The sequence below is a fragment of the Opisthorchis viverrini genome (assembly GCF_000715545.1).
Source record: "Opisthorchis viverrini unplaced genomic scaffold opera_v5_115, whole genome shotgun sequence".
Classification (NCBI taxonomy): domain Eukaryota; kingdom Metazoa; phylum Platyhelminthes; class Trematoda; order Opisthorchiida; family Opisthorchiidae; genus Opisthorchis; species Opisthorchis viverrini.
This window is the reverse complement of record NW_008751773.1, coordinates 458,206-481,613: the sequence shown is the minus strand read 5'-3', so window position 1 is coordinate 481,613 and position 23,408 is coordinate 458,206. Positions and strand designations below refer to the sequence as shown.

The 23,408-nt window shown below is 40.6% G+C and overlaps 1 protein-coding gene across 1 annotated transcript in view; it reads left to right on the top strand.

Annotated features, from left to right (window-relative positions):
- T265_05909 (hypothetical protein) overlaps positions 1-20,947 on the top strand; it is a gene marked incomplete at both ends in the record, with an annotated part of 21,904 nt that extends 957 nt beyond the window's left edge. The window contains 7 exons of the mRNA XM_009171044.1: positions 1,944-2,111; positions 4,894-5,043; positions 7,206-7,490; positions 11,038-11,197; positions 15,538-15,681; positions 18,066-18,292; positions 20,534-20,947. Of these exons, the coding sequence (XP_009169308.1) occupies positions 1,944-2,111; positions 4,894-5,043; positions 7,206-7,490; positions 11,038-11,197; positions 15,538-15,681; positions 18,066-18,292; positions 20,534-20,947 (1,548 nt within the window). The remainder of the gene's footprint in view (positions 1-1,943; positions 2,112-4,893; positions 5,044-7,205; positions 7,491-11,037; positions 11,198-15,537; positions 15,682-18,065; positions 18,293-20,533) is intronic.
- Between the last annotated feature and the right edge of the window lie 2,461 nt (positions 20,948-23,408).

Here is a 23,408-nt window from a genome sequence, read left to right as displayed (position 1 = left end):
AAACCGGTCGTGGGCTGTCGATGGATTTTCAGCAACCTTATGAGTAGTACGTTACAAATATATAATCTTACAGTAATGACAACCCCCTGTAAAATCATTTCAGCTTTACTGTCTTTTGGGAATATCACCGTAAAATGTTTTGAATGATTTTCAAATTTATGAGCTGCACTCATGCTAGGAAAAGGAATCTAATGCTTTAGAAACTAAATTTGTATTGTTCACGTCATTGTCATTGTGCTTATTAAATTATCCTATGGAGTAAAAATGTGTAAACTTAATTTGTAGGAGTTGGATAGTTGAACAAAAGACAATGGCTCATAGAGCCATGATCATGAAAAACAACACGTCAGCAATTTATGTTGTCGATTAACCGGCACACAACTATTGGAAAAGACGAGCTGAACAAGGGTGGTTATCGAAAAACAATATACGTCTGGTAGGAATAAGTTGATTTTTCCTAGAAAAAACGATAACAATAATGTGCCTATAATTTTAAACAGCAATTAAATTAGACGCATGAACAACCTATTGAAAAAGATTACCGTCAACAGAATTAACGCAGCTACTAGCACCGATCTCCAGCAGTGTATGTCACATAAAGCCCAACTGAAAAATTGCGGCACACATGTCACCCCAGCAAGTACTCTCCGGTGGCTTTCATGTCAGTTTTAAGCAGGATCATGAGTGCCCAACTCAGGAAGGCGTGACGATCACCATTATTGAGCACCGCAATGCTGTACGCGGAGAACATTTGGTCACTGACTTCTTGAGACCGGTAGAGTGATTTTTCGGCAGCTAACATTCAGGGCTGCTTTTTACACTCCTCAAACTACAGTATAAATTATTGCTTTAAAGTCCTGATTTGTTACCAAGCACCCACCGAGGCAAGAATTCGCTGCTTATTTTACTTCGGCCAGCTAAATCCAGATATGCTATCTTCTGGTCAGATGATTAAAGAAGTTTAGCGACCTCAGATTAAAGTAGATAAGTTTCTAACCTCTTTAGTAGGACAGATCTCACAGTAACTCTGTAAACGCGCCTACTGAGCTAAAATCAGATGCGCGCCTGAAAGGATCAGAGGCGGAAGTAGGCACATGACTTTCGAAGACTGATTACCCGCGCACTGACATCACGTGTTACAGTACAAACACGACTTATGCAGTGGCCATGATATGAAAACCACTAACAAATTTGAAGAAGTTCATTCTTTGATTCATGCATAACATAAGGTGAAACGTTGGGTCACATCCGGTCCTATCATACCTCGTGTTTACGCATAAAATCCGTATAAATGAAAACTTGACTACCGGATTCAAGTTATTGTCAAGTTATAACAAAAATCATCGTATTCGTGATGGTACGGACGGAATGAAGATTTTATTCACGTGCACCGATTGCAAAGCTCCCGTGTCAGAAGCTGTCAAAAACATGATAGAAAGTCGTCGGATAAACAGGTTAACCGTTGCCGCTTAGAAGCAAACAATTTGGTTACCCATCTATAAATGGGTTTTTACGCAGCTGAGACATAAGAGTGTTTTCATTAAAAATTTCTAAATTTTAAATTTAAATTTCTAAAATTTAAAATAAAAAATTTAATTTACGCTGCTTTATGCTACAATATGCGATGAAATGAAACATTCGAGAGCAATAAAATTATCGACAATGACATTACACGTCTTATGTTAACCTTATAATCAAAGAATTTTTCATGCACCGCCGTAGACGTTCAAAGCGAATGTCTAAACTAGGTCCGTTTTTTCACCATATAAGCTGACAGTAATTAAAATAGCTAGGAAAATGTCGCCAGAAATAAGTTTCTACATGCATTGTCATTAAGTGGATGCTTGCTTTCGAGTGGGTCTGTTTCCGATATGTAAATGTTTGTTTGAAGAAATTCCGACAAATGTCATTCTTAGAAATCAAGCTGACTATCTGTTTTTCAGGGCCGTCAATGTACGCTTGTCACCAGTGGTGCAGTCGCGATTGGGGTGCGTCGACTGGATACGAACTCTGGGACTAGCAGCCGAGGTGCTCGGGCTGCTGTTGGCATGACTGAACTGGTTTCTGTTTACAGTCAATTATTTGAGCATTGTGGCTTACGATCAGCTGTGGTGAGTGTTCTTTTGTCTCAAATAATGGGACCGCGTACACTTGTTGGATGGCGGCTCTAAAGATCCTACTCCAGCAGTAAGATATTCAGTGACCTTGTCTAAGGTCAATCTTACTAGCCTGATGGTCAGACTGTCCTAGTTGCACTTTGTGTCAGTCTTCATACCAGAAAACTGTATGTTCCAATTCTCTGAAGAACATTGAGAAAAGCCCAACTAAGTACGAACTGGCTGTACAATAACTGCAGTCTTTGAGCGTAGCTTCGCTTACTTTGCTAGGTAAATTCTGGCTCTTTGAAATAGTTCGAAATCTACGTTGATGAACTAGCAAATGTTGGGTAAATATAAACTTTATATTTGTTTTCTTCACAAGCTATAATTTTTGAAACAGACTAGCATTTGTTATCAGTAAATTTTTCCGGAATTACTATTAAACATGCCGAAGGACACCGACAGTTACCTAATGACAACAGAAACTTTTGTCGAGCCATTTTGTTTCATTTTTCTTGATCTCAGAAATTACATCCAGACTAGATACACAAGCATTCTTCTGGGCGTCAACCTAACTTACGACTGTATAATTAAAAAAAAACAAGCTTCATATGACTGCTTTGGTTTATCGCGCAGCTGTTGACCAGTGCAACCACCAATGTCTAAAGTAAACAGTCGGCTAAGTCATAAAGGTCAGTAAACATGGTGCGAAAATTTTCGACCAAGATATTCTTTACGCGCACCGCTAGTCTGCCACCAACGCAACGGAGTTTAGATGAGATATCAAACAATCCTTTTTCAAAAGTTTTGTCACACAGAGCTATGAAATAAAAATTCCCTATCAGTGAATAGTACATCATAAAAGTTGCACCAGTACCCGAAGGCGAACGCTTAGTATGGTTGCATATACCGCTGAGAACCTTGGGAGGACGGGTGAGTGGTATACATGTTATCCTGTGCAAAGATTAACATGAACACGGTTATGTGCTATGTTTAACCTATCTCTACATGTTCCACCACTCGGTTTTGTTTCTTCAGGGTTTTATCAATAACAATAACACGTTGGAAATAATGCAACCATTACAGCCACATTTGGCAACAAAAATATTATTTCACTGAAGTTCTTCAACGTTAATGAGGTTTATCAATGCCCCTTTGTCGTAGGTCCCATAAAAACATCCAGTTGCCTAAAACACTCTGCTAATAACTTTTGTAAACACGGCTATATTTTGACGAAGCAATTTTCACTTAAAACGGAGCAGTCATTTGATAGAACACTATAGAGCACTAACTGAAGTCCAGCTACACTATCCTTAAGAAAGTTCGATGTGTATGAGTAATTAAGGCTTGTGCATGCGATGATTCGCATAATTCTAGTCATATTATGGTTCGATGAACCTAATATTTCGATACTGGTAAACTGCTAACGGATTGGCTCCATGAAGCATGGCTGATTAGTGTGAGTTTTTCACCCCAGTGTATTTATTACGGTAAACGAACGTGGTGTATGGATCAGTGAGCAAGAAGAAACATCAACATTGGAACATGAAGTGACTGCTACTCACATATTTTTGGAGGCGATCAAGATATTCGGTGGTAAACATATTAACTAGACCATAGATTACTAGGCGCACTGATTAACCTAGAAAAATATTTTCTGTTTGTGCGACTACCAACTGTGCAAAGTCTTGGTTGTTTGATCAACGTAGATGTCAGTGTTTTGACGGACAACATCAAGTGATTACAAACCTAAGTACGTGTGATACCCTTGACCCCTAAGTGGAGAATACATGGCTAGGAGGCTAAGCAACTTCTTTTGAAAACAGCATGCCAGGGATATGCGCACGTTTCGAGTACAGCCTATCGGCAATCATACAAAAGAAGTAAAATCTATGAAATTGTTGTGATTCTGTGGGTTAGGCAATACACCAGACACTTGTATGCTCCAGTTATGAAAAAAGTTCGGCTTTCGCTTTGGTTTTGGCAATTCCTATGCTATCCAATTGGTGCATATCGTTGGTTTGAAGTTCTAAACAGACTTTGAACACTCTGTAACGTGGTCTACTGTACTTCCGCAAATCACTTCCGTCTACGATGACAGAAAGCAGGAACATATGGGTGGACGAAACACAAACCCGTTTTACTGGATCATCACCAAAGCTCTGTTATGCAGAGTCCTTATCAGACGGCGTAAAGGAAAATATGGTCACGTGTATGATTTCATCCGCAAACATACAGCGTAGTACCCCTGATATGAGCCAAAGGGAACTGCGGTTATCGTGAAGAACTTATTGTACATCCTATCTTTTGTAAACACCTAGGTAGAAAGGGTTCCCTGTATCAGTATGAAAATCGCTTCGATACATCCGAACAACGACCGCGTCTTAAGCTTAGAGACATCAGCATCTGGTGCTCTTACAACTAAGTTAACACCGGAAAAATCGGACGAAAGGTGGGGAACTTTGGGGGAATAAACGTTTCTTAAGTGGCCTTCAGCACGCAGCAGTGGTGAATGTGCACATTTATTCTACCGGGAAATATGAAAAGATACATCTCTGTCGCAAGCTCTGGTGTACTCAAAAAAAGAGTTGCACTAAAAAGCGGCCGAAAGCACAGCTTGTTCATATGCCACACTCTGATGGTAATGGCATATGGACCACTGTACAAAATAAGGACACTGCATTCGATTTTACGTCCCTCAAACTTTTAGCTCGATTGATTTTATAGCTATGACGTCCTCATCTTCTCTGAGGTCACATCGTTCAATTCATGATGCGCGATATTTACTTTGTAGATGCTTTTGACACCCGTAGACTTCGACGATGTGCGGCGTCGAGAATATTGGACCAAGGCTCTCACAGATTTGATGGATCAGGGCGTTGTTCCCATTATAAACGCCAACGATTCAGTAGCCTGGGTTGAAGAAGCCAACAGTTCGCTACCGGTGAGTTTAGCTAGTAGATGTTAGTGAAAATCCACTCTGTGAACACTAACAATGCAGAACGTGTTTGGCGCATGTATAGACAAACAGCAACGTATTCTGCAGAATTAACGTCAAAAAATATTAGGTTGGCTTGATTTGGCAGATATCTGTCCCCATTGCATCATCCGGTATTCAGCAGATTGAAAGGCTTCAGCGCAGAGTCTTCAGCCATAAATTATATGGACTTTTAGCGTGTTTTACAAGTTAATAGGTCGGTTGAAGCTCATGGCATTCAGTGGTTTATAAGTTGTCTTAGGTCGGCATACATCTATTAAGCAATTAGGCCAATTAAGTGTGCTGATACCTGAAGTAACCGCCTAGAGTATCCGTAAAAGAGATACAGTTGCCGAATGTACACGCTTTCAAGCGTTTATGCTGCAAATCTGGTTCCTTGATATGTTTTCCATGATATCATCTAATAATTGCCATAGATCCAGGCAATACGCTGTCTTCTGTCTGAATATATTTGTTACAACACATCTTATCGCCTTTTTGAGGCCAGATTTTCCCATCAAACACAAGCACATTCCCTGGAGCTATCTGTAGGAACACCTGTTTTCCAAGTTCACCAGGTTACATTTTTGTAAACGGCGTCATAGTTAACGACGTGCTGTACATATTGATGGCGGAGATGCAGTGGCCTCAATCAGCCGTCATGGACGTCTTTGAGTAAACAACTTAACGCTTTTTGTATGCGTACGGTTAAATCGTGTGTTGTTCTACAAGCGGTTAGCCAGTCATTTGCAAGCCTCATATAATTTGGAAATGACCTGAACACCTTTATGTTGTCGCCGGGTAACGGAACACTAGCAAGATATTTCACTTACAGTACTTATGGCTTGAATTTGCTATTTGGCCCACCAACAGTCACTTCAAATCTCCATCAATTTATGCAGCACTTGAAACGTTTTTTTAACGAACATGTTAGTCCCTCATGCACGCAGTAAGCAAATAATCTTGGAAAGCGCATACTATAGTTTTATTGTTGCTTCTTTGGCTAACGCTGCGCTCGCCAATGAATACTGAAATGACAAGTACATGAAAACGAGTATTTCCACTTCATGTGATGATCCATGTGTGCATGGTTGATCTCTTTGCTGAAACGTGCTATAAGCATTTAATCATCATGTATCAAGACAAGGTTACCGGTGTGGTTCTATATAGCGCACGGCAGCGCTGAAGTAGTGCGTCCCTATTACGGGAGCTGATATACGTATCTGTATGATGAAGTTACCTTCAGTTATGTTGACATTTATGTTGGACATCACACTGTTTGAATTCAACTTCGTATTCTGTTTGGTTACATTTAGATTGGAGATTTCTAAGTCATGTCCTGTGAAACCTGTTGTTTTGCTGCTAGAGCCCCCTGATTTATTTGCGTAAAGGTCACTTTCATTTCAGTCCTGTGATTACAGTGGTAATTCACTGAAGGTGAAAGTGCACAGATGCGGTTCAACATGTCGGCCTGATGGGTGTACTGGTAGTATCACGCCCTTACGAGATCCACTGAAGCACCAAATTATCAGAGGCTACAGACTGAGTTTTTTAAGCAAAATCCGTCGCGGCCTGTGTGTGGTCTCCGCAGTACAATATGACAAAATTTTCTGGTCACCTTGTTTTGAATTCAAGAATACAGTTTTCTCAAGGCTGTAGTTGCATTATCCTTACTGATAATCCAAAGTACTCCTGATACAGGCAATTATTGTTAGCTTACTCGATTGATTTCATTACTGTGATACTCAAATGCTCATTTGTTCGGCTGCTTCCGGTAAATTTGTGGGGTTACATCTTATTGGACAGAACTTCGTTAAAATATGTTTAATCTTACCTCAGTTCATATGTGCCTCAGTATGTCTGCTCCCTTTAGTGAAACTTAAAATTTACTCATACTACAGTCCACCTGGCAGCTAACAGACTGTCTCATTGAAGCAAAATCTACGCCCTTTCAGCTACCGGCATCCATATCCGGTAGCAAGATTCATTTCCTCATTATCTGAGTGTCAAATCAATTGCAGGTGGGTGCTGGGTTCATTAAAGTGGCGACATTTACGAAACTAGATCGGAGTTAATTATCTCTCCATAAGATAACAGATGGGCCGATTTCTTTGTTTTATTATTATTAGAATCCTTCGAAAGCTCCACTCTTGCGGGACAATGACAGCTTAGCTGCACGTTTGGCTTGCCTAGTGGGGTCCGATTTGCTGTTTCTGGTTTCTGACGTAGACGGAGTTTACACTGCCCCACCAGACAGTCAAGGCGCACGGTTCCTCTCAGAATATGCAATAAACCGTAACGGAGACACCGTGGACTGCATGAATGGAGGCAATGTGAAATTTGGCAGCTGCTCAAAGGTGGGAACAGGGGGCATGCAAAGCAAAGTCGCGTCGGCTGTGTGGGCCGTGCGTCAGGTGAGTGCTTTTAGAAATTCATAAATCACCCAATGTTTGAGATGTTATGCAGCCTTAGCGGTTTGCTTCGGTTTGCCAGCTTTTGCGAGCGAACATCAGAATAATTTGCTTTGAAGGTCATGTGTGGCCAAAGTTTGAACCGATTGGTGATACTTTTCTCTTCAGTATTCTGTATGCTAGTGATTATTTTCTCACAAACTGTTCACGCAGATGTCCCTGATTAAAGGATACAAATGCATTCACGTGAACTTAACCAGAAACATAGCAACTAGCAATCAACCAGGACTACCGGTGGCTTCTGCCAACATTTTAGCCAAAGTTTTCACGGACTTTTTAAATTGCACATGATTTTGAGGGCAAGACGTTCGTTCTCTTATTTTGTAGTGCATTTCATATAAATCGCATCACCTTGCTCCTACTGAGTAGTCCGGATGGGACTCGTTGAGTTCAAGTCGGTTTAGTGACAGGGACTGTTGCCTTCGGTTATAAAATAAATGGTATGAACAAGGTTCAGTGTTCAACTGCCAGGGCCAGGATCACTATTCACGTCGAACCACATTCACGTAAAACCCAGGGTTTATTTGAATGTGAATGAGTTGAGAATATGGCCCGTATCCATTCAGTATAGTTGGTAGAATGCTAACAAACCTGTTTGTGTCGTTGAAGAATTGAGCATGAATTAAGAGAGTAATCGTTATGCATTTATCTGGTGGTTATTGTCATTCACTATTGCGAACCGCACGATCCCTTTAACTGCAGAACTCTGCTGTATGCTCCCTGTACTAATTGCAAGGATTGGGCAGAGTTTTCAACAGTCCACCCAGTTGCCTTCGGACCAACAATTCGCCCCCACAACCAAAATGTTTTTCCCGGGTTTGAAATTAATGCAGCTCATACTGATAACTACTTTGCAATGTGCAGGCTAGTGTTTGACTTAAGGCATTTTGATTGTTTCTTGAGACCCCAGACCCCATTCAAGCTGCTGACGTAAGAGTAGATGGCTGATCATGCTTGCTCAGAGACGAAGTTACTGAACTCCGTTCCGTTCCGAAGCAGAGTTGTTTTGTGCACGTGAACATGGTGAACTGAGACAGTTCTTGTTCCTAATAGTAGCTGTGCTGGTCAGCCGAGTAACTATACCCTGACTCTCTGTGTAAGCTTCCTTTACACTTAATATGTTGTCCATTTCTCATTGGTGAATTTGGGCACATACGAAAAAAATCACTTCTTTCCAGTAGTTCCCATAAATATTTACACATTCGTACGTGAAAGGGTGCCTTCGCCAAAATCGTCCTCAAATGAAGTAGCCTTTAATTTAGTTCGCCCAAAGCGATCTTTGATACAAGGCATAGACAAACGTTTCTAGCGGAATCCTCGTAGACTGGTTGATCAACAGCCCGTACGGATCCACTTAAACGGTTCATTACATGGTATTTGGAGCTGCGGTAATATTTATGTTCCACAACGTACGGGCAACAACAGAAACACCTGTGGTCACAGAAACTTTACGCTGAGGCTTTCTTGTTGTACTGATCCACTCAACTATCTTTTCTAAGGGATGGCTGACGGACAACATGCATCATGGTTCGACAGAGAGTTTACCCTGTAAGCGATATCAGAAGCTAAGAAGATTGCACAACCATTTTGTCCATATTGGGAATCATTAATAATACACATCACGTGAAAATTATGGGGATTCCAGACCCAGATACTTGTTGAGGACCGAACCCTTTTGCCACGAATCGCTGCTTAGTAGTGCGGTCACCTTACACCTAGACAGGAATTGCTGCTACACAACTCAAATCGGCTGTTGACTGAATGTTCAGATGACGACTTCGCTGATTTGGGCGATAAATGATGACACGAACGGAAAGCCCGACGTCTCGAACGACGACCTAGTAACATATCTTGGTTGGGTAGATCGAGTGGTTCGTAAGTCAAGACTTTCCAGTAAAGCAGCCTTAGAGAGGCTTGGAAACACCTGGACAGCTTTTTAAATTAGTTGTTGGTGGTTGCGGGATTTGTGGAATTCAGATGTCAGATGTGCGGAGTTTAAACCTCGGCATGGCAAAGGATCAACTCTAATAAGAGCGAAACTCGAGTTCAGTGCTCCCACCGTTTGGTATGGGCTTACCAGAATGATTGCGCCAGGGAAAGAAGACAATCGTCTGAACAAGAGGCATGTGATTAGGCCTCCTACAAATCCTGCAAACACCAACAACTAACCAATTATATACCGAGCTGTGTTCAACAGTACGAGTGACTGATATTTTTGCATCGAATTACTTTTCTATTCCGTTCCACTTACCACTCATCTGATACGGCATCCCAGTGTGATATTTCGAATCCCATCCATGGTTGCGGACTAGTGATAGGTTTGACGACTGTGTATTTTGAAACCAAGTTTGGGTGTTTTCCAAACAATAAGTTGATGTCAACTGTTCATTTGTTACTGAAATGTCCAACAATAATTTAATTTGTGTCCATAAAATGGCGTAGAATAAAAGTTGAGGTTGGCTGGCAAGAAAATTTCCACAGGTGGCATAGCTAGAAATATCACTTTCGGACCCGCACCATGCTGAATATTAGGATAGTTTTGAAACTGTTCGACAATTTTGATGGCAAAGTGCACTCATGTAGGTCAACATAAAGGACACAAAATGCAGCATTATTAAAAATTACCCGATTGCTTTTAAAAAGGATTTGGGGGTCAAAAGCTACACCTTCTTCAAAATGCACAGCCATGGCACATGGTCCCCTAGTTGAGTGATCGAACCTACTGACATCTGTGTGTCCCCTAAGACACGCTAAAGGCAAATGTTTCCATATGTCTGTACGTTTTTGGTTTTTTGCCAGAAATCTGTGTCCACAGCATATTTCACATTCTGTCCTTTCCTGGATGCAACAGACTTATGGCATTTGTCGTGAGTATCATAATTATTATAAGCCATACAATGGGTAAATTTTTGCAACAATCTATCATCAGTTTGTCCTCTGGGGACACATGAGGTAGGTGTAGCTTTCTAGCGATGACGTCAAACGTATGTTCTGCTTGCTTGCGGTATAGGCTCTGGTCATGATTTGATACTTCGATATCTCAAATGTCGCGACAACTGAGTCGTTAGGTATTACTCGCATGTTAATTCTGTTTACCACTGTTATTTAACAATTCACTATTTTGAGAGATGCATACGACCATGTTTGCGTAGAGCTGGGATGGTTCCTTTATTCATCGAAAGTTTGCTAAAGCTTCGTATTCCGAAGACTTGTATCCTGCCTGTCAACAGCCAAAACTCTCGTTTGCCCATTTAAATTAGCTCGAACAAACACCATTGGTCAGTATTTTACTCGACATCTATCAAGATATACAAAACAAAAAAAAACCACTAACTAACATAGTACAACGGAGGTGCAAGTTCTGAAAAAACGTCACGCTATAAGATCATTTCCGGTTGATTTTGGGCCCAGTGCACCTGGTTTTCAGATGTCCTGTTCTGCGCGTAGTGTCAAACTCAAAATCAATTTCTTACTTTTGATATTAAAACAGGGAACATCTGTGGTTATCTGTCACGGGAACAGACCGAACTGCATTACGGATGTGATACGTGGTGCCCCGGTTGGTACATTCTTCACAATGCGGCAATCCGAGGACAGCAGTTTGAAAACCCAGGGAGTTAATTCCAATGCAGAACAAGTGGCTCGTGATGGTCAGTTGGCTACAAATCATCTTGCGTATTGTGGATCAATTTTTCGTGTGTCTGACATGACTGCTTCTATTAATCTGACACAAAATGAATGAAGGCATTACTCCGTGGAGTGTTAAAAAACAAGCTTCCTTTTCCTTAACTGGTTAAAATGAGATGAAATAAATAGCCGCGCACATTGAAAACCATTTTTTGGCTCTCACTTAGCTGGAAACAATCATTCGTGAAAACCTAACAAGCGGGATCTTGCGCACAAATTCTCATCACAGGGTGATTGTGGCTGTTGAACAGGCACATACCTGTGGTCTGTTTATCCGAGAACACGTGAACATGAAAGCGGAACTGTTGGTTGGAGTTGAAGTCGTCTGTTAAGATTAGAATGGTGAATGATCTGTGTCTTACAAATGCATGGTTCCTACAAGATTCTTGTTTAGGCTTGTTCCGCGGGTAGACGAATCCGGTGAAATTCTCAGGTGAGAAAAGTAACTTCCTGGAAGTTTTCCAGAATAAGTTATGGTAAGATTCCATGTCAGCTTCAATGAATGGAGTGTATTTATGGTTTACTTATTTGGCCAACATAGTATCCCACGGTTGGAACATCACAAAAAGCCGTCCATGCCTGCATACACTCGAAGCTGATACTTTGTTCTCCAAGATTGATGATCTACCCAAGAGGTCTATTTTTAGCCATCCTTGATGGTATCCACTAAGATTTACTTCCTTCTGAATCACCTAACTTATCCTAGAGGCGGGAGGAGCCTTACTTCCTGAAGACTGCTTAATGGAGGACGACACCGCAATCCTAAATGTGTTCCATAAAATTTTATTACATGCAAAACCCGGTGTACCACACCCCTGCGTGAATTAATGACCTCAAGTCCATTCAAGAAAGTTTTGCTTTTAATGTAAATGTGAGTCGGTTTTCCTCACAATTCGAGGACGTAAGAACACAAAGATGAAAAATATTTCGGTTGATTTTATTCCATTTTGACTGTAGACGGTATTTTATCACTTGCCTACGGAACGTACGTCAGCCTTGTGCTTTTTAAGTAGCCGTGACAGCTCAACAAGTTAGCACACCAATCTGCTGATTTTTGTTTACTTTCATGGCGTAACAAATCTTATTTACATGATGATATGCCTAGAAATATAGTTTAGATAAAATAGTGGTAAGTCACATCAAGAATGTTAGTAAACCACGGGAAATATTGCACAGTGCTTGCTCAGATTCGTGACCTGCTACTGAACTTCACTTGTGTACCATTCATTATTCATTTCCTAGAAGCGAATAGACAGCAGTTTGAGGTATAAAAAGAACAACGGATTTCTAAAACGAAACATTATCTTGAACTATTTAACTGGCTGTTCTACAGCAAGTTGTTTTGGTCGATACTTACTACTACGAATCTTCCTCAGACGGGACCAGTTGGATCGAGTCCGCAGCTTGTCAATATTTAAAGAGACTGAACTCGGCTTTCAGTATACCTGTTTTGGTAATGGAGAATAAGACTCCATTGGGAGAAAGTGGTAGACACGCTCTCTCTGAACCCGAATCGATATTCTTATGTGAGTCATACTCATTTCGTGTTTATCAAGTAAACCATCCATCCATTCTCAAAACAGACAAAAGTTTGTGCAAAGTGAACTATGTTCAGGAGTGATTAAGCCCTCTGTTTACATCAGGTTCACTTCCGTACAAAACAAAGCTATGAACTGCTTATGGGTGCTTAGTAGGATAGACCACTTTGTACACGAGTATGCTACAAGCATATCAATATGCTTCTGCCTTGCATGGCTCGGGTAAGCAGCAAGACCAAGTGACTATCAAAATAAGGGTTTATACTACTACGGCGAGAAAGACCAGTTGCATCATCTAGGTGACTTCTCTAGAAGATGCTTCTGGTTTACTAGTTGACACTCCTCAAACTCAGATGAGCGCACAATAACCAGTCTGTACAGACACATCGCCGCCAGTCTATGTGTATATCTATCTTATTGCAAAGTTGTGGTATTTCCACTGTAATATAAGCACTACGTAGTTCACTGCACACAAATCAACATCTGTAGTGACTACAGTTAGGTTTATTAACTCAAAAAGATTTCTTCTATTCATCTTGGACTACTGAATAACACAATCAGGGCTCCCTTGCTCTTTAGAGATTATGCGCACTAATTTCAGGAACTGAGGCTTCACGTATGATCAACTGACTTTTGTTGCGCGCTACAGCATGCAATCCCCATGCCAGCATGAGTTCACTAATTCTAACGGTGAACGTAAAGTTTAATCCGGTAATCCTATTTCAACCGCAAAAAATTCCATTTCACATTTGATGAACATGTAAACTCGAGTGCCTTGCTCATAGATATAGATAACAAATCAGGTTGAATCACGGAATATGAAACATACTGGGGAATAGTGTAAGTTATCAGTGAAGAATTAACTTCATCATATAGCAAATTATTCAGGAAAATCTAACAGCTAAAGCAAATTCTTGAGCTTAAAACAAAAATAAATGACCACTGTTATTTATGACAGAATCCGTGAAAATTCCTATTAGTTGAAGGAAAAATATAGGGTTACTTGCGCCAATGTGGTGGTAGAGATGAGTTCAGTTTTTTTGGTACATATGTATGCCGCGTAACCCGCCCCACGTTCACGTTGAACTAATTATTTTCGTTTATGGAAAACTTGACCAATCAGTCGAGTGACTAGGAGAGTTTGATGCAAATGTTGTAAGTGTTAGAGTAAACAAAAGTCAATGAAGTCTCCTTTCAACAAAAATATTGGAGCGGAAATAATGAATTGCGTCTAATTGCTTCGACAGAATCTGTGAAAGTGCGACAACCCCACGAACCCCAAGAAGAGTGGCCTCGTGGGATCACGAACAGTCTTCACTGACCTTTTTTGCATTACGCTCCGTTCGAATCCGTCACCATTTATTTTAATTTCTACCATCGCCTAATTCACAGGGCATTTGGAGAACTAGACAACGAATACATACAAATACGTCCAAAAACGGAATGGATCTTCTATTGTTAACATAGTCGGCAGTCGTTTATTGCAATTGAAAGCCGGTGTTTCAACTTATAACCACAATGCTATGGGATACTAGAATTCAGAATGCGTCATTTCCTGACTATTGTGATACAGCTGGCGGAAGTCAACTGAGTGACTTGTGGTTAGGACTGTGGATCGGCGACTGATGGCGCCGAGTTTTTGGTAAACGACGGACGTCTCAATGTGCCTGTTTCATCATGCTTGGATAGTACTTTCTTGAGATGAGTATTAGCCCACCCTTACCACATTACTATCACTGAACTGGAAATTGAAATGAAAGACTTCGTGAATGACAGCAAGAACGACACTCCGGAGAAGCATTTTTGAAATTTAGAAAATGAATTGATTGTTAGCCTGCATGGTTAAGAAATTAAGCAATTGTTAGTTTTCGGCCAACACTTCACTGCGTACCTCATTCGGATAAAAAACTTAATAAGAATCCCTTTTTGGTAATTCTGAGGTGGTGCATATTAATAGGCTATATCCAAGTAAATTTTTTAAAGGTTATAATTTTCTGGCAGAGTAAGTTTAAGAAAATTATTATACGCTACTCAATTCCTCGGAAGCTCAAATGTTCCTTGTCCCTGTGGAATCATCTAAACTTAGTAAAGATTATCAGCCGCAGGTAAAAATTGAAAAATAAAAATTGTGATCACATATAATTGTTTTTTTTTAATTTCACGAGTAGATACATTTATCGCTAAAGGCTAGTTTTAACTGATAAATGCCTCCCTCCAGTCGTCCATGCCTATTTGTTTTAGCCGACAGGAAAAATTTATCTTGAGCCATGATCTCAATATGTATTATTACGTATGCAATGTCAAATTTAGCGTGATACTAAAATGACCGATTGAAAACTGCTTTGGAACTCTACCCATGTTTTATTCACTATTATCCCAATTAAACAGATGGTTCAGCTAATTCAGAGACCATTGAAGCAGGAATTGATGAAATATTTATAGGCCTGGCAGGAAACGAATACGCGGCGTGGGAAAGCAAACTTTTAGTAGTTAATGGTAAACTGAACTCGTTATCGTGACCCCGTTACTTTTGTTCAGCTATAGTGATTTTACAAACGCTAGTGATAAGAAAATCAGGATAGTGAGAAGTTTTGTCAAACCATGCAGAAAAAAGTAAGAGACCTTTAAAGTTCATTAACCCAAGCAATAACTTAACATGTTGACTAGGTTAATGAATTTTATAGCTAAGGTATAACGTAAACAAGATGAGAACACCAAGGGTGTTCCAATTATATCTAGTTGACCGATGCAGTTTTCTATTTCAGCTCGTCTAGCAAGCGTAGATCTGCATGCCGCCCCAAGTGAACTTCGTTCGAAAGCTATTGACACTCTGTCGGAGCTAATTATGTCAAATCAGGCGGAAATTTTATCGGAAAACACGAACGATATTCGTGCAGCTGAACAAACTGGTAAGTTTTCACATCCAAGTTTCTTTGTCTGGAAGACTGGGTTGATGTCGCAAATTCAGTATAGACTCATCAGGCGTAACCGTATAGATGCTTTGTGTATAGCGCTGCGTTAACTCAGCAGAAGTGAAAAGTACGTGATTAAATTCCGCACGTTGCAGTTTAAAATCAACACATATTGCAATGTCAGCTCTCCAGCTGTCTACACGGGTGCTAATGTCTCCATGAACGGGCCCTGAAAGTGAGGTTTTGCTGACTGTATTCATGCCCGACTTTTTCTGCTGTGGTCAGAACTTTTCTGATTGGCATATTTGACGACGTTTATCAGACAGTTGTGAATTGCTCAATATGAATAGCGTTGTACCTCATGTGTGGCAAACTGGTTGAAACCAAACCGTTAATGGCGTGCTGTGATCCTCTTACATGCAAAGTGATCAGGTATTTGTTTGTATGGGTGTTTGGTTTTTCTATCATTGAGTCTGGCTCCAGATTTCCGCTGCTGTTTTGAACGCTTCAACGTACCTAAACTTTATTTTGGCAGTCGCGTGAACAGCGCGTACACTGATAAATATAAACACCGCGTGGACTGGTAAACATAAACAACACATTCATGCGGTTAAGTGTGGAAAAAACCAAACGCGTGGCCTAAGATTCCCTGCACAACAACATTGTGGTCACAGTATCTAACACAGAGATGCCAAGCGCAGATATACCATATGAATAAGATGAATAGCCAATTTTCATTAGGCAATCCCACATGGAGGCAGCCTACTGGCTTGGACAGTCGCTGAAACGAAGTGATTTAGGATCGAAAACGGATGGGGAAGTAATATAAAGTGAGTTGTTGTTCGTCACTTTGTCGAGCTCGACGGTTGGATTACAAACGTTTTTTTTACCAACTGAGATGCGACTGCCAATTAGAGCCGGGTGGATAAATTCCTCCTTTTGTGCCTGATCTTATATGGTTTATAAACAGTCTAGTGATTCCAAAGTGATTGGCTGATCCCAATGTGGCTGTTGCATAATTTTGGAGGTTATTTTAGAATCCGGGTTGCTTTGAACAATGAGGTCACGTGTAACGAGACCATCATTTCAAGATCTCCAATTTTGACGTTTCTTAGTCTTTAGAAATGGTCTAGCATTGCTGACTGAATATTGAGGTCCGCTTGTGGGATGTCCCACTAGCTTCCATAGTTCTCATGAAATGTTTTATGAGGGTGTTCCTGGTGGTGAAACAATTTGACTTAGTATTGTGTTTTCCTTGTGATCGTTCGTATGCCCATAAATTTCGACACCCTCTCAGTCATTCATTCACCATTATCCCCACTATGTGATTTTGCGAGGTTTCTTGAGTTTGATCAATGTTTTGTTTATTTTGCCTGCGAGTTTTGGCTGCTCTGATGATGGATATATGTGGTTGTTTCATTTGTCGGGGCATTGGATTTGTCGATTTATTCCATTTTTCCGGAATAAATATCGTCCTTCCTTCGTTATCTGGCAAAATAAGGATAGCTTCGTTGTTTTGGGACTGATTATTGGTCTTTTTTATACAGTAGATAAAACGTCTTCTGTTAGGTTTCGTGCATTATCTATGGATCAGGTTGGCATTGCTCATTGAGGCTGTTGAAACTTAGGATCTCCTCGAGATTGACTAAACACCCTAGATGTCTAGCATTCCTGAAATAAGATTTAAGCCCTTTGATAAGCTCTTTTTTCTCCGATGTAGTAAGTGGGATTTTGCAAAGGTTTATTGTCCATGGCGTATTGTTTTGCACTTAGTTGGCTTAATTATTCTGAAGAACGTGCGGTCCAGAGTGGCTTGTAACTCCTCAGTTGTACGACGATCTAGATCTCCAGTTCTGTAATTTTTGGCCCCACTGCTCTCAGGCATGGACCCATATTTTTGGGTCCCTTGTGAGCACCTATAATCATCAGCATAATAATCAGCGAACCTGCACGCCTCGAGATATTTAGGTGTTGTTTGGTAGGAGATGCTGCGCGATAATGCATGTTGTCACTGGCATATGTGAGGGAAGCAAAGCTGCTGTCTAGTGGAAGCCATCCGGAATGCGAACGTTTTCGGTGCGGGTCACCTGAGTGTGTATTGTTTCTTTTGGCCTTTTAGCTTGTGACAGATTTTTCCCTTCATGAAGTTATGATCACAGAATCGTTCAAAACGTTCAAAGCTTTACCGGGGGTATCGGTAAAATGTTTTACTTGATTTCATACGGTTACCGTTTTTTGAAGTATTTGGTAATACCTAACCTCAAATACAAGTCCCACGTGCCTCAGTTCAAGTCTCTGTATCTTGCTATCAGTTAAACATCATTGGTTGAATGACAGATAATCAGTTATTCATACATAAATGAATCTTCTTCACTTCATAGGCATTCCAGTAGCCTCAAAAGCTAGATTACAACTGAGCCCTGGGAAACTTCAAACACTCAGTACTGGACTCAGACAAATCGCAACGCAGACTCGTGAGAAAAAGGGGCATGTGGGTTGCTTGTTGGAACGGACGAGACTCGCAGAAAACCTTGTGTTGGACAAGGTTACTGCACCTATTGGGGTCCTGATGGTGATATTCGAATCTAGACCGGACTGTCTCCCTCAGGTGAGGTAACCATCTGAATGAAGCTATTATACTTTGTAATTATGACTCCACATTCAGTCAGTTACCTCTAACAAAAGTGACAGGTTACTGTTCTCTTTTACGTTGGATCAGCGTGATACCTATCAATACTGTCCCTAACAAAAGATATAATAATTCAGCCCCATGTTTGGGGTTCATAGTTTACTTCACCCTAGACGAATACGGAGTAGGACCTGTTAAGAGTGGTTGAAAATGTTTGGAATAATCTGGTGGTTGACATCAAAAGTATACGAAACGTACTACCCTTCAAACAACTCAATCAATTACATGAATGGTTTTGTCTTTCATTTGTTAATTGGAGTAGTTCTCGTTTTTCATGTTTTATTCTGCGGTTAGAGGTTTCAGAGGGTGACAGATATTCAGTGCTGAATTTCCCTCAAATGTTGAGATTTTTCGCTAATTGTAGCTGTGATAGTAGGCCAGTGTGGATTGTCACCTAGTTGGTTCCTCCTTATGTTGCTCTTTTCCTCTGTCACTCGCTCCTGGCGTGTGCTTCTCCGCCCAACGTGGATAGTTATTTTTGTTCGTCTGAAATATCCAAAGTAACTGGAGCCAAAGATGTGGAAGGTGAGAATGGTCTTGTTGAAGAGGATTCTGCCGTGACGTGGCCGGTGCCTGACTTTGATAAACAACAGTTTGTGGCTGCTTTCAAGCATCCATTTTTCGTCCGTAAGAAGCGGGTGCATTCGGCTTCCTTGAGCCATTCGGAAGTTAATGGTGTTATGATCGATGTCGTTCTCCCAGACATTCGGACGTTGACTGCGACGCTGCGTCGACAGAATGTTAGTAGCACTCGGGTTCTTTAGGAAAAACAGACGAAAGTCCCGTGATGGATAACGTATACCTGGTAAGTGAGGTGAAAAAACCACGAGAAACCTACCGACGTTCTGGATAAGATAGAACTCGACCATGGTGATCCATATTATTACTTCGCGGCTAAAAGCTTTCTTCCTTACTTATCTATTGAACGCAAGTAACGCCTCATTTGGTGGCTCAATGTAAACGCTTTGATAGCTTCATTGCGGTAGATCGCAATTCGACTGGACATTCATAAGTGACGCTAGTGACGCTTCATCCAAATAATTGACTTCCTCATGTTTCCATCCATGTTTCCAGTAGAATTATCATGCTCGACAAACTTACCGTACTTCATGTCAAATCGAAACACAGGTGGAGGACTTCCTATAGTTTTATGATATTTCAAATAATAATTCGTTTGCGTCCTACAGTCTTTTCGAGTACTGTCTTTTGTAGACCGCTGTACTGTTGGTTCAATGTGATTCACCGTGAAGGTTGATTAGCCGCAGGTGGCATGCTATGATGGCAATCCACCTTTAAGATCGATATTGCGTCTCAGGGTAACTACCACCCGCATGAGGTTTCGAAGATCGTCTGGTGCAGTAAAATCGCATTCAGGTTGTTGGAAAGGTAGAGAAATGTGAACCGTAAACGCAGGAAGTGCTTGTAATGGCTTACACATTTCCAACGCTGTCAATTGACGAATGAAAATATATGCAAACCAAACACCTGTTATCCTCATATATCCCAAGTGAGGTAGTTACTTAACAAGAATAACCCAGGCTGCATTTGATCCCATTACCCTTGTAACAACAGTCGTAAATGCCCGATGTGCAGCAACAAAATGTGAAAGCACGTCAACAGAGACCAAAGTATTCCCCACAACAATTATGAGCTCTCGACAGTTCTTTTTAGAAAATTAGGTGGCATTTTTAGAGCGAGTTGATAAAGGTGTCAGAAATTGATACTAGATTTAAGAAGCAATATATGTAGTACAGCACTCCCTCAGCTGTTTCCAGAAAACAAAATGTTCAGCAACTCAGCTGATGAATAACATGGTCTTCATGCTCAGGCGCGACAAATAATTCTCTCCGATGTGTGATGTTTTTAGATTATAAATTTTATGACCTAGCCTCAATTGCATTGCTGATGTGCTCTGACTTCGTGGTTACCTTTCTATGTCTATCGGGTTTCCTCCATTGAATGCCTGATTGGGATTCTGTATCCTTGAAGCTTCAAACTTGCACCAATGTAAGACAATCTGTAAGTCGAACACTGATCAGCCGATATGATCGGCAGGGTGGAAGGTATGCAAAGCGTGATCGGGATATTGCAGTTGTGCTTATTTATAAAAATTGGAAAACTCTACTTTTCTATATTTCGGATCTATTTTTACCCCTGCAGATTGCGGCCTTGTCCATCGCAACTGCAAATGGGCTGATAGCCAAGCCTGGATCGGAAGCATTGAGGAGTGTTCGCGTTCTCCATAAGCTCATCAAACAAGCACTCACGGAATCTGGACTGCCAGAAACATCAATTGGTTTGCTTGAAGGTCGACAAGATGTGCAGCGTGTGTTAGGAGCTGGGACAACAGAACCGCTGGTGGATTTGATCATTCCCCGGGGAAGTTCACAAATGATCCAGACTGTTAGGACGGCTGTGAACGAAGCCGGAACAGGAGTTCCAGTTCTTGGACATGGTTCTGGTGTATGTCACGTGTATGTTGATGAATGTGCTGACCCAGAAAAGGCAATACGAATAGGTGAGAATCAATTCGGCATATGTGTTCTAACGATTGTTTTTGAAGTTTTTATATGAAGATATTTTCAATCCCTATATTTGGAATATATATATATATATATGTATATATATATATATAAATGTATAGGGAATAATCAAGCCACTAGAAATATATGATTGTCCTTGATGCAATAATGAGAAGTTCCAGGGTTACATAGACCATAGTCGTTGTAATCACAGTATTGTTGTTTTTTACCCCTAATAACATAAACCTACTTTTATTCGTGGTTTACGTATAGCAGAATTGTGAAATCAGCAAACCATGCGAGATGCATAAGTAAATGCGATAACGCAATCGCAAAGTAAAGTTATCTGATAAGTGGCGTAAAACTTGACGGGAAAATAAAATGCAGGACTAGAAATTTTCATCTTGGCCTGATGCAAGTTTCCTATGAAGAATCACTATTTTTTATCAAGGTCGCCCTTCCTATTGAATAAACATTAAAACCCCGTCCGTTAATAAAGCTGATCTGTTGTGGCTCCTTATAATATTAAACGCTATCTAAAGACCAGTGATTGTAGTCCGGTTTATTCGCAGATTATTTGCCCTTGTGGAAGATGCGAGGGCAAAGATGATTTAAAATAGATACTCAAGGGAATGCGTATGATTGTGTCTGAATGAGTCGGTGAAGTGTTATTTATAATACACTGTGTAAGGCAGTCTAGATATAATGAAATTTGTGTGTGCATCTTCGGAAGACTTGGTAAGATCAAGAAGATAATGAGCACTGAGAAACGCTATAACAGAGAGGAAATCGGTTTTGTAAAAGAGAGCCTTCTTCAGACGGTACCACAAGTTTCCACTTCGGCACTGATACCAGACGCAAAAGAGTGGAGCGTAAAGTTCACAGGATATCCCTTGGATTACCTTCAGGTTAATGTGTGAAGACAGGTATTAATAATCTAATCAAGCCACTAGAAATATATGATTGTCCTTGATGCAATAATGAGAAGTTCCAGGGTTACATAGACCATAGTCGTTGTAATCACAGTATTGTTGTTTTTTACCCCTAATAACATAAACCTACTTTTATTCGTGGTTTACGTATAGCAGAATTGTGAAATCAGCAAACCATGCGAGATGCATAAGTAAATGCGATAACGCAATCGCAAAGTAAAGTTATCTGATAAGTGGCGTAAAACTTGACGGGAAAATAAAATGCAGGACTAGAAATTTTCATCTTGGCCTGATGCAAGTTTCCTATGAAGAATCATTATTTTTTATCAAGGTCGCCCTTCCTATTGAATAAACCTTAAAACTCCGTCCGTTAATAAAGCTGATCTGTTGTGGCTCCTTATAATATTAAACGCTATCTAAAGACCAGTGATTGTAGTCCGGTTTATTCGCAGATTATTTGCCCTTGTGGAAGATGCGAGGGCAAAGATGATTTAAAATAGATACTCAAGGGAATGCGTATGATTGTGTCTGAATGAGTCGGTGAAGTGTTATTTATAATACACTGTGTAAGGCAGTCTAGGTATAATGAAATTTGTGTGTGCATCTTCGGAAGACTTGGTAAGATCAAGAAGATAATGAGCACTGAGAAACGCTATAACAGAGAGGAAATCGGTTTTGTAAAAGAGAGCCTTCTTCAGACGGTACCACAAGTTTCCACTTCGGCACTGATACCAGACGCAAAAGAGTGGAGCGTAAAGTTCACAGGATATCCCTTGGATTACCTTCAGGTTAATGTGTGAAGACAGGTATTGGAGCATAATTTCTCATCAGTTCTAAAGCTTGTAATAACTAATCATATGAAAAGTTTATGCTATAGGTGTTTTATACCCTAAGGGATGTTTGATTAAGATCATGAACTAGATCCCTTGAAAGCCATGTTTCCGAATAGTTAGAGAGTTAATGGTTGCGGAGCCAGCGACCAGACATCCACCGTCAAGTATGACACGCGGGCCTTCAGATTGTAGAGCAGTGGGAAAACTGAGACTTGGCACAATGCTCATTGTTCAATCAATGCAACTACATACCGAAAGACTGAAAGCTTGAAAGGGATCGTTTCGCAAATATTGAAGACAATACACGGCAATCCTGACAACTAATCACCTTCTAGCTCATTGGCTAAAGTCTGCTTTCAGACCGCCGAATATTAACGGTGGTCATTTTGCCGCGGATAATAGATAACCGTTGTCCTGGTAAAATGATATCCTAAGGTAGTATTTTTAGTAAGTGGTGCATTGTCAGGGGTTCCACTACCATGATACCCGTGGGTCACGTGGTATTCATCCGAAAGTCAGCTGTAGGACTTAGCGTGACGTTATCACTGCTTATGTTCCCTGTTCAGCATGTTTAAAACACACAACAATACTCAAAACCATGCAGTTGCATTGAGATCGTGTTTAGTGGACAATGAAGCGTGTCCTGAGACCAGAGTGGAACGGTATCGACACTAGAAATAACAAACTTAGATTATTTTGATTGACTAATCTGTCCTAGACACTGCACAGGAGTAAAAAAATGTAGACT